This window comes from Myotis lucifugus, unplaced genomic scaffold (assembly GCF_000147115.1).
Source record: "Myotis lucifugus unplaced genomic scaffold, Myoluc2.0 scaffold_54, whole genome shotgun sequence".
NCBI classification, from domain to species: Eukaryota; Metazoa; Chordata; class Mammalia; order Chiroptera; family Vespertilionidae; genus Myotis; species Myotis lucifugus.
This window is the reverse complement of record NW_005871102.1, coordinates 2,951,691-2,964,097: the sequence shown is the minus strand read 5'-3', so window position 1 is coordinate 2,964,097 and position 12,407 is coordinate 2,951,691. Positions and strand designations below refer to the sequence as shown.

The following is a 12,407-nucleotide window of genomic DNA, read 5'->3' as shown; positions in this document are numbered from 1 at the left end:
TCGGCCCTTCTCTTTGTATGACAGGGTTCGGAGCCCCAACCCCCCTGATGGGCCCTGCTCTGTGAGTGACCGGCAGCGCCCCAACCCCCTGATCGCCCTGCTCTGTGCGTGACAGGGGGTGCCCCGCAACCTCCCCATCGCCCTCCTTGAGTGTGACACGGGCGGTGCCCCAACTCCCCAATCGGCCCTGCTCTGAGCCTGACCAGGGGCTGCACTAGGGATTGGGCCTGCCCTCTGCCACCTGGGAGCAGGCCTAAAGCCAGCAGGTCGTTATCTCCCGAGGGGTCCCAGACTGCGAGAGGGCACAGGCCGGGCTTGGGGACCCCCCCCCCCCCAGTGCACAAATTTTTGTGCACCGGGCCTCTAGTCCTATATAATAAAAGTCCAGCGACCGAATGGCAGAATAATCAAAACCACCACTTGACCAGTAACTGATGTGCACTGACACCAGGGGGCAGGTGCTCCATGCAGAGCTGCCCCTGTGGTCAGTGTGCTCTCACAGTGGGAGGGCTGCTCAGCTGACCAGGATGAGAGGCGCGTCCACAGCAGGAGCAGCCGCTCAGAGGGCGGGTCCACAGCCCCTTGGCTGACCTGGGTGAGTGGCGTTCCCACAGCAGGCCAATCCCATAGGCCACGCCCCCCACTAGTGCATGAATCCCGTGCACTGGGCCTCTAGTGTATGTAATAATCCACAATTGATAAGCTGTATCAAAATGTTGTGGCACCTGCCACAAATCTGGATTCTAGAAGCAGAGAAACTACCCCACGACATCAGTGAGTACCTGAGAATCTTCCCTCCAGGGCCTGTGCTATTTCACCTGGTGTCTGGAACTCATTTTTGGTAACTGATTATTAAAGAGTTGAGATCATCAGGAATCACTTACTCTGAGCAGAGGAAATGTTTTGCCAGCACAAGTTAGAGATGCTAAATACACTGGTTTAGCCAAATGAAAATGTGTGTTCTAGCTTCCTTTAAGTCATCATGTTTTTGACAAAATAAACATAAACTAGTCCTGAGTGCCTAGGTGGACACATGGAAATGGGAATTTCACATAACAGTCCCATGAAAGAGCAGTGAACGAGAGCCTTGGTCTAGAGCCAATTGGGCACTGTCTAGCTTTGTCATTTCTCTGGGCCTTGTTTCTTTATCAGAAAATGGGGAGCTGTACCTAGAGATTTTCAGTGAGTCTCACAGTTGAACCAGAACACAGATTTCTTTGTTGAAATTCAACTAAGTTGAGGGCCTAGCAGCAGTTCTTAACCTGTGGGTTGCGAACAATGAAAATACATCCTGCATATCAGATATTTACATTACGATTCATAACAGTAGCAAAATTACAGTTATGAAGTAGCAACGAAAATAATTTTATGGTTGGGGGTCACCACAACATGAGGAACTGTATTAAAGGGTCGCGGCATTAGGAAGGTTGAGAACCACTTCCTCCAGGCAGGAAGTAATGTATGACCTGAAAATGGGAGTGTGGATTTCCCACTGCTGATGGGTCCTAGGTGGAATACCTTGTGGGTGCTTAGTCCAAGGACATGTGTTGATGACAGTGCTGTCTGACCCACGGTCAGCTGGATGGGCACTTTCAATAGTTCCTCTTTTCCTTCAAGAAGTGAGGATGGATGTAGGAGGAATTAGGATTATGATATATATGCCAGGAATGAAACTCATTCAGGATGACTGTGGTCACGTGGGTTAGAGTAGGGGCTCTGAAGTGGCAGTCTCTTTGTTCCCATTTCAGCCCTAGTCATATGCTGTGTGACTTTGGGCAAGTTGGGTTTTACTGTGTGTTTTTCTCTCTGTGCCTTAGCCTTTTCAAATGTAAAATAGGGAGCATGTAATCTAATTAAATAGTTTAACTCTACCCCTTAGAGTTAAAAGTGTGGAGCAATTAAAACAAATGTCTGATACATAGTAAGACCCCATAATAGACAACTGTTCTCTTTTTATCCCTGCATTAGAGGCCCAATGCACAAAATTCGTGCGAGGGGCTCGGCCCTCACAGCCCCAGCCAGCCCCAGCTTGCCCTCGCAGCCCCTCTCAGTCTTGGCCAGCCCTCGCAGTCCCAGCTTCGTCCAGAAGGTCGTCCGGACAGTCATCCGGAAGGATGTCCAGACGGACATTCTGCTGTTCAGTCTAATTAGCATATTATCTCTTTATTATATAGGATAATATCAGGAAAGAACCTAATACTGATCTTCCAGCCCTGCAGTGGCCATCTGAAAGGAGAATTGGGGGCAGGGGGGAGGGGCGAGTGGAAGGGGCTCCTGAAACGTCTGTGTGAGCAGGAAAGATGGTGTTTAAACCATTCCTCAGAGATGGATGTTTATGCTACTCTTAGAGCTCTTTAGGGAATGAAATTACCTCTTGCTTGCACAGACCTAATTCAGTGTCTGACAACTTTTCTCACTCTGCAAGTTTTTCTTCCTGTGTGGTTTAGTTACCTATTGTTGCAGTTTCAGTTTGGGGTGAAGGAAAGGATATGGGTCTGACTCTGAGACACGGGTTGGTCTGTGGAAAACCGATTGGGTCGGACTCAGCATTCCCTCTCAGCAAACTGGTGCGGGCTCAGATACATCACTTTCGAAGCCCCAGAGGCTTGTGTGCGCGTACATCTTCAGGACCCCGGATGGAGGGTGGAGGACAGGGCAGCAGGGAGTCAGCAAGGAGCCAGGATTCGGGGCTGTGGACTCTCACCCCAGCCAATAACCTGAGCAGCTTTCATGTTTATGCTTGCTCTGTACTTGCATAAGAGATTTTCACTAGGAGAAGGGAGTTCCCACAGATAAAAAGACATTTTGAAAACCTGGAGGCCCCAATAAGCCCACCTGGTGTGACCTGTCACTTTGGCAGCTACTCTGTTGCTTCTTTGTCTCAGCTCCCTCTGTGCTGCCTGTTCAAAAGTTTCAACATCGTGTGTGTGTGTGTGTGTGTGTGTGTGTGTGTGTGTGTTTCGTGTATGTTCTTGTGTGTTTGTGTTTATGTGTGTATGTGGGTATTTTGTGAATGTTTGTGTGTGTGTGTGTATTGTGAATGTGTGTTTTTGTATATGTTTGTGTGTGTGTGTTGTTGGTATATGTTTGTGTGTGTATGTGCATGCACATGCTTCTTTGTTCACAGTGATGATAGGAGAGGGAGGGTAAATGGAAAGATTTACAGGGAGAGAAACTTTATAAATCCAAGACATAATGATTATGAGATTGGAAAAAGTCCCCTTTAAGAAGTATGGGGGAATAATATTGACTCAGCCTGTGGGGTTTTCATTTCCAGCCTGTATGACGGGGCTACAGTGATTGAAGCCCAAGGTTGATCAAGAGAGGAGCCATGTGGCACACCCCCACGTAATGAAATAGGTTTGGAGAGACATGGACCAAATAAAGGAGTGGTTACAGTTGTGCACAGGACAATTTATGTCTTCTGGGTGCTGAGCAGCACAGGCTTGCCAGACTTTCCCTCCCAGCCCTGTTCTGGGTAGGTGTCCAGGGAGGGGCTCGATCTCGGAGCACTGCATCCTGATCTCTGACAAACTCACAGCTCCTGGTATGTAAGTTATGGCTTCAGAGGGTAGACTTGGAGCATAAGGTTCAGAAGAAAACTCTCCTGCCAGCCTGACTCTAGGGCAGGAGTCTTGATCTCTTCCCTGGAGATGCAGTGAGAATGGGAGCATCACTGTGGCCAGTGGGAGTGGGAGAAGGCTATCTCCCAGGTCAGTGGTGACCCAAAAGTCACATCAGATGGTAAGGTTCCTGCACACACTTGGATAGAAACTTCACTTTAGATAGGTCCATGGTCTTCCCTGCTGGGCAATCACTTTGATGGAGATATTTAAGGTTAGGCTGAGGATGGCCTTGATTCTGTGGGTTACACTCTATTGGGCACTTTACACTATTACCTAACTTAGTCCTGACCACCACCCTGTGGGGGTGTCTCTTCTCCATCACACAGATCGGGAAGCTGAGGTTTCGAATTTAGAGGACTCACTGATTGTTGGTGGAGCCAGAGTAAAAATATGTACACAATTGATTTTCAGATGTGAGAGAGGGAGAAACCAGATCCCCTCACACTGCTAAAAGAATTGGTCTGAAAGTAGCTTTGCATGGATCAGATTTGCCTTAACAGACTAACCCTACCCCTTATTTCTGAAGCTGAAACACACACACATACAATCACAAAGATGTCTTTATTCAAATTGTTTGCTAAGTTGGAAGCAACTGTGGAACACTTGAAATGATGCACTGGTCATCCCAGTCCCATCTTTCTTTCACCTCAAACACAGGTTCAGCAGACTGTCCCTTTTTGCTAAGTGACACTTGTTACAAGTGCTTCTTGCACCTGAATGAATGAACTAGTGAGTGACTGGTGGTGGTAGCAGAGGGGCGATGCCTCTCTGAGGGACCAGCTCACCGTCCCCGCCTCCATCTGCTTTCCTCTCTCCAGGGTGGCATGATCGCGCTGCTGCTGTCCATCTTATGCCTGGTAATGATCCTGTACACTCGCCGCCGCTGGTGTAAACGCCGCCGGGTCCCCCAGCCCCAGAAGAGTGCCAGCGCTGAGGCGGCCAACGAGATCCACTACATCCCCTCTGTGCTGATCGGCGGGCATGGGCGGGAGAGTCTGCGCAATGCCCGTGTGCAGGGCCACAACTCCAGTGGCACCCTGAGCATCCGGGAGACACCTATCCTGGATGGCTATGAGTATGACATCACCGACCTGCGCCACCACCTGCAGAGGGAGTGCATGAATGGAGGGGAAGACTTTGCCAGCCAGGTCACCCGCACCCTCGACTCTCTGCAGGGCTGCAATGAGAAGGCTGGCATGGACCTCACACCAGGTGGGAACTCCTTGAGAACAGGGGTTAGATCATCAATGTCTCAGATTCCCATAGCACCTGGCCTGATGCTAAGTCCATCAAGTAGCCCTGTGCTGCTCAGGGGTTACAAAGTCAGCTGCTTTCAGAAAGCAAGCAGATCTTACAAACATGTGAATGAGCTGGATGTCAGACAATAGAGACTAGTGCAGACTGTGGTGATGAGAGGGCATGTTCTGGGTGAATACACTCAAATTACATTCTACAGTCTGTATCTAGTTAAAGGGCCATACCTGGTGACCCTATCCACACAGAATTAGTTTAATTGAACTTCCAGTTGGAATTACTTTTCCTTCACTCTTTTCATAACTTTGTGGTCTCCTAGAAATCAGAGTATTTCCGTCTCTGCCAACCTCTCACTTGAAAGGTTCCTTATTTTAATTCTGTGAAAACCACTTCCTTGGTTTATGCAGATTCCCTCGCTCTCACTTTCTCTGACCTTCTCTCTCAAAGTTCTTGCCTTGACTTTTTCTTACACAGGGAGTGACAATGCCAAGCTGTCGCTGATGAACAAGTACAAAGATAACATCATCGCCACCAGCCCCGTGGACTCCAACCACCAGCAGGCCACACTGCTCTCGCACACCTCCAGCAGCCAGAGGAAGCGGATCAACAACAAGGCGCGAGGTACCCGGTCTGAGGTTGGGGCATGCAGGTAGATTCCTTCCTATTGGTGGAGGCAGGACCCTTAATATACTCAACCACCACTCTCATGCAATCTTTTCTGGGGGACTATTGAGTATGAGTTACCAAAAAACTCAAATAATATATAAACCTGATGCCCAAGTAATTTCATCAAAAAGAATGTACCCTTAGGAAATAATTGGAAAAATATGCATATATGGGTGTCAGAGACTCTTTATCACATTGTTTAAAAGAGAGGAAAATTAGAAATAGCTTCAGTGTCTATCAAGAGGGAACTGGTTAACTGCCTGCACACTGTCTCCTATCCAGTGGCCAACCACGCAGCCATTTACAACAATAGAGATTGTACCTGTTAATATGGAAAGTTGGCCTCTCATTTATATGACATGGGAAAAAATGAGGTCATAAAAGAGAAGGTGCAGCAGAATGCCATTTTTAAGGGGAGATTTAATAAAGTTCATCTGTTTTTGTATCAGAAAAGGCAGACAGTATATATATATCAAATGTTAAAAACTGGTATACATCAGTTTTTTTCTGATTTAAAAGATTTAGGGGATATCAGGGTTGTTGCTTTTACATATTTTTGTGTTTTTTCTTTATTATCTTCTCTCTGCACATTGAATATATATAAATTCTAGAACCAGAAAAAATATAATATCCTATAGATATTAAGGCTTCTAGACATATGCCCCTTAAGGCATAAATCCAGTCTCATATCAACCAGAAGCTGACCTGGAATGAGGGAAGTTTCCCTTTCTTCCTTTTCCACCCACCATCTATGCGGGCCTGCCCAGCAGGTAGCCGTCAGCAATAGCCCTCCTTGGTAGAAGCAGGCTGGGTGGAGGGAGGGCTTTAGTGATTGATGTCATATAAAAGTTGATTTCTCCAATAAATCTGTATCTCAGGAAGCTCCAATTCCATGGTTACTCCTCCCACATTGTCAGTCAACCTGCTCTCATTTTTATTGATTTTTATCTTGAACTGGCCCAATGATGTGGTGCCATGAACACAAGACTGAAGATGTTCTTTGCCATGGTCCTATTCATTACAGCTGGTTCTGCCTTCCTGAACCCTGAAGGAGATTCTGGCACAGAGACAGAAAATGACCCCCAGCTGACCTTCTACACTGACCCCTCACGGAGCCGGAGACGCAGTCGAGGTAGGAAGCGAAGTGGGGGGAGAGGAGCTCTGGGAAGGTGAGGGTAGGGAGCTGCAGAGGTGCTGGTTTGGGTTGTGGGCTCACTGCTCCAAAGCTAGTTTGCGCAATGATTCTTGGGCTCTAAGTGGTGCTATGTCCTAAGGAAGAAAGAAGAGCCTAGAGTGGACCGTTTTGGAGACTCATCTCTCCCAGATAATGGCACTCTCAAACAGGTTTCCAAGTTGTTTGAAAGGCTATTTCTTGGTCAGAAGACTCTCAATTCCTTCTGGAAGCCTCGGGAGTCTCATATTTTGCTGTTTAGAGACAGGGGGAAAAAGTTGATAAAGTGTGTTATATGTGAAAAAATGGACAGGATATGTACCCTTCCTTACCCAGCCACACTGGCCTTGGGTTTGGGTGAGGCAGGGATGGGGGTGGGCAGGGTAATTAAGGAACAATTTATTGAAAAAAAATGCCCAGGCCCTGCCTGAAAAATGTGTGTAATGGTATTTGCCCTTTAATCCCCTCCCCAGTGGAATCACCGGAGCCCACGCCTCCAATTCCCTCCTCTCCCCTGGCAGGGTCCAGGTTAGTTCATTTATTCTGCTCAGCATCGATACGGTTGTCCCTCCATGCACCCACTGCCTGTGTGACTCCACTCTGATGTTTAGTGGCTTCAGGTGTGGCTACTGCATCTGTGGCTGCTACTTATGACTTGTAGGCATCACCATCCTCACTGAGAGAGGTCTGGGTTCAAGCACCAGTCAGCTTGCTGTGTGATATTGGATAAGGACAACAATCTCTCTGAGCCTCCATTTCCTCACATTAAATGGGTTAACAATAGGGCAACCATCATGATTGAATTATATTAAAACGTGCTTTTTTTTTTTTGCTAACTGGCAAAGGTCTATGAAATTCCTATTGTTGCTGTTAGAATCCTCAACAGGGCAGCCTCAGGTTCCCACAACACTTCATCTTAAAGAACTTTGGACAGGGGCCTATTGAGATACCATGGATGATGTTTGAGTAACATCACATTATATCATGACCAATAGAATTTTCCCCAACCAAAAACCAATGCCCTCAAAAGGCAGCTACATGTTGGCTCCTCCTGCCTACACTTGAGTTCCTTTCGTACTGAGGGCACTCTTCCCATAGATTGGAGGAAGCCCTTTTAAGTCCTCAGCTCCAGTTTCCATAGGCTTTGCAGCGATCAGTATAAAACTTCTTCCTAACATTTTTCTCGAGAGATCAGTGGGGCTCTGGGCAATGTAATGTCTGATGCTCTGATGTCCCTGAGGAGAGAATGTGGGCCCTCTGGTCCTCCTTACCTATTTATATATAAGAAATAGTCAACCTGGGCTCATCAGCCCAGGCCACACCAAAGCAGAATGTGATCTGCTTTAATAAAATCCTGTTTGAGAAAGACCTTAATAATGAATTAGAGTGAGTTTCTATACAGCACAAGACTACTACTTTTAAATACCAAGCTCTCCTAGCACGTCAACTATTTATTACTGCTAACTAGACTATAAGCTTCTTAGGGATGGGCATGCCTAATTTATTTTACCAAAGTGCCTAGTGGAGGATTTGGCCTGTGATAGATGCTTGAAAGTGTTTGTTCAATTGAACTGGATACATCAATCAGGCCAGCAAGAAATTTCATAACCTACCTGCCATGGGTCAGGCTGTGTGATAGGTGGTAGAAACATGAAAACATGGCATGGTGATAAGTCTTAATTTAATAATATAAATAAAGGAAAATGAATACTTGGAAGTGAGAACAGTACATTTTACCTGGCAGCAACTGGAGGCAAAAAAATAAAAAGGAGAAAATAATTGCACCTGGGTTGTATACAATATAAAAAATTTATGGAACGAGGAGAACCTATGGTAAGGGCATTCCAATAGAGGAAAGTGGCGTATAAAAAGCCTTAAAGGTACAAAAGAACAGGGGATTGTCAAGCAAGTGAAAGTACTTAAGTCTGGCAGCTGTAACCCGGGATATGAATATACAGCAGGGAAACAAGCTGGCTAACTCAGGATCACCACTCATATGCCATGTTACCAAGTCTGCCCTGGTTCTGGTGTTCCTAGGAGTGACTGGAGATTTTGAAGTTAGATGGATGATGGGTTGATAAGCAGAACTAGAGAGACAGGAAGATGGGTAGCCAGTTCCTGCCAACACAGGAGAGCAGTGGAAAGTGGCCGTAATAGTGATAACACTGTGTGAGAAGAGCTGTAACAGCAGGGCGTACTGAGGGCTAGAGGAGCAACAAGGAAGAGTGAGAATTTGTTCTTAAACATTTCAGGGAAGTGTTTACAGGGAGCTGTTGTTTGAGCTGAGACTGAAGAGTAGGTGTAGACCTGGCTGACAAGGTGATGAAATGGCATTCTATGGGGGAGGAAGTGACATGCGTAAAGTCACAGAGACATAAACATAAGGGTCTAGTTGGAGAGAAGTGACTAGTTTATTAGAGTGAAGCTCATGGTGCAGGTCTGTGGTTTGCTCAGGAAGGATGGCTGGAAGGTCAGAAGAAAGCCCATGGCCTTGACTACAGGACTTGGACCTGACCTTTCAGCTGGAGTCGTTAAGGCTTTAAAGATCACTGTCCTGTCCTCTGCTGATGGAGGGTCCCTCTAGGGCAGCCTGAAGGGTAGGTGAGGGTGGGGGAGGTTGAGGCAGGGAGGCAAGTGGATGGCTATTGCCATTGCCCAGGTGTGAGATGATAAGCATAAGCAGGGAGGGAGAAATGGGGGTGAGGGAAAGTCTGAACACAGAATGAAAAATGATTTAGTGTTGGTGGTGGGGAGGATGGGAAGAGTTGGACATGAGGGAGTATTAGGACTTGAGAAACCAAGTAGATGACAATGCCATTGGCTGGGCAATGAAGCAGGAAGGGGAGTAGGGGTGAAGGGAAGTGGAGAGTCTAGTTTGGGATTTGCACTTGAGTGCCAGAGGGACATGCTGGGAGTGGTTCTGCTACTCAGGCCTGGTTTGGGCAGGAGTCCAAATTTTTAAGTAAGTGTGGAGAAATAGACTCCATGCTCAGAGGATAGTAGCTTAAGTAGAATATCTCCAGGTAGCCAGGGACAGAGGATCCAGAGGCTGCCTGCTTTTCCCCAACCCCAGAGTCTCTGCCTCCCAACCCCTGCCAGCACACCCACTTGGGGAACCTGCTCCCATAAAGGATGGTGAAGCCATGGACCCAGGGATCGGGCTGTTGCTAGGGCTCAGACTCAGCTGGGCCTGCACTCTGTTCTGGCCCCACTCCTTGTAACAGCTTGACCCTGGACCTGCCCTATGGCCTCTCTAACGTATTATTCCTCTGTGGCACTGCCTTATGAGATGGTCATTGTCAAGTGATATGAGCCACGAGACCCTGGGCACTGGTCCCTGACACTCAATATACTTCATTAGGGTTAACTATCACTATGAGGTTAATCTCTTTGAGACCTATTTTCTTACCTGTAAAGTGGGTAGTGACTATGCACACATAGATTTATTGTAAGGAAGTATATATTCAAAATTTCAAAAAGTATGTAAAACAGCATATTCTCAGATATCACAGATGCCTTTTATTTCTATCAGTAATAAATATTAACACAGACCACAAGACAAGTCCAAAAGACCAACATATTTTGTTGGCAACTCCCTTTGCTTTCTTCCTTTCCCACATCTGTTCTGCCTTCATGTGAAATCATCTTCACTGGTACCCAAAACAAACAAAAATCACACTAAAACCCCTCCTTCCCATCCGTGTCCCCATCTGACTGGGAGTGTTTCTCATTCCCCAGCTCCATTATTTTCTCATTGAGCTTCCATTTGTGACCTTAACCCAGTGACTGGGGAGAGCCTTCTGGTGCGATATCCTCAACTCATACAGAGTGGATTTGCCTCAGTTACCTCCACCCACACCCTACAGAGCAGGAACTCCTACCTATTAAAATAGGTGCGAGCTCCTTAAGCTCAGGAAATTACTGGGAAGTGAAGGAGCTGATTTGGAAGAGTGCCCTCTGGGACAGCTGTGAGAAGTGCAGGGAGTTCAAGCAGGGTCCTGTCACCCTTGGACAAGAGGTTGGAGCTCAGCCAGGTGCAGACAGGGGGAGAACGCCCTCTTTTATCATTTCTCTTGTGAACCTGGCCCAGGGGGACTGCAGATGACTTGCACACCACTGGCCATTGTTGACCCTGAGGGCCACAAGTAGGCCAAGTCCCCTCTGATTCTGACCCATGCCATAGTGTTCCATGAGGCTGAATGTCACGGAGGTCATGCGGCTGCACACATCTGTTGCCAGGGTTTGCCAGCTGCCTCCCCTGTTTGCCGGGTTGGGCAGCAAAAGAATAAGTTGGCTTCTCACTAAAAGATGTTTACCGCCACGTATCTTGCTTGTCTTGCTTTCAGTGGGCTCTCCCCGAAGTCCTGTGAATAAGACCACCCTGATGTTGATCAGCATCAGCAGCTGTGTGATTGGCCTGGTGTGCTCCTCCCATGTCAGCTGCCCGCTCATTGTCAAAATCACCCTGCACGTCCCTGAGCACCTAATCGCTGATGGTGAGCCCACTTCTGAGATGCAACTTCCTTCCCAGTGAGGAAGGTTTTGGGTTCGGCAAGAGGGTATAGAAAAGCCAGGGTCATGGTTATAGTTACCTATGACTATAGGTGAGGGGAAAATAAACACAGATAAATAAGGCTTAGGACAAAACTGGATTGTTCACATGTGAAATCAAAAAGCAGGTTAAAAAAACTGAACAGGTCACCTCTTCTCTGTGCACACTCCGTTTCCCATTTCTGTTGTTTGTTAGTATCCCCCATCTTGGTAGAAAAATGCAGAGCATCCCAGATCAGGTAGGTTGATACAGATTCCTGTAGCCCCTGATAGGGGAGAAGCTGAGTGGAGGAGCAGAGGTATTTCAGAATCAGCCTTGCCTCAGTTTGATATGCCCTGGTGAGAAATTCCTAATTTTAGTAACTTAACTAGAACTCCATAGTAACAATTTACTCTAATCCAGGAGACTCCAATATAATGAAGGAGTGATACAAGTTCTGAGAGCCCCCGGATTAGTTCAGGCCAGAGCACCTGAGCAACTTGCTAGAATCTGTTTTCTTGGTGGCTGTAAGGCTGAAAACAAGTGGGGACTGTCCCCACTGTCAGGGGGCCTGCTCTTTAATGGCCAGTGAATATGGGCAGCAGGTCCTTGTCCTTGGATGAGTGCCAGTGCCTGTGGCCGGGTCTGATGGAGCAGTGCCATGACCATCACAGAGCTGCTGTGCCCCTGTATCCCTTAGGTCCACCCTAGTGGGCATGACATGGGGCAAGGCAGCAGGGGGCAATGCAGTGAGACATCCAAGGGGTGGCCTTGCTTCCATTTGCTGGTACTTTTCTTGGGTACCAGCTCATGATGGCCCAGAACTAGTAGAAGGAATGGCCTTGGACTGAGGCTAATCTTCAGAGAGTGTGTATGTATTTGTGCTTGCATGCATGTGTGTGTTTCTTTGTGTGCGCAGGTTTGTGTGTGCGTGTGTGTATATGTATGTTTGTGTGTATGTATTTCTGTGTGGATATGTATGTATATGTTTTATGTGTGTTTGTGTGTATATGTATCTGTTTATTTTTGAGTGTGTGCTTCTATGTGTATGTATGTTTCTCTGTGTATGAGTATTTGTCTTCTATTTGTGTGTGTGCTTGTGTGTGTATGTGTGTTTGTGTGTATGTATGGGTTTTTGTGTGTGTGTGTGTGTGTGTTG

The 12,407-nt window shown here is 47.0% G+C and overlaps 1 protein-coding gene across 1 annotated transcript in view; it reads left to right on the top strand.

Moving 5' to 3' along the window:
• Positions 1–12,407, top strand: part of ASTN1 (astrotactin 1) — a 276,053-nt gene that overhangs the window by 124,888 nt on the left and 138,758 nt on the right. The window contains exons 3-6 of the mRNA XM_006088941.3: positions 4,445–4,838; positions 5,355–5,501; positions 6,571–6,678; positions 11,064–11,218. Of these exons, the coding sequence (XP_006089003.1) occupies positions 4,445–4,838; positions 5,355–5,501; positions 6,571–6,678; positions 11,064–11,218 (804 nt within the window). The remainder of the gene's footprint in view (positions 1–4,444; positions 4,839–5,354; positions 5,502–6,570; positions 6,679–11,063; positions 11,219–12,407) is intronic.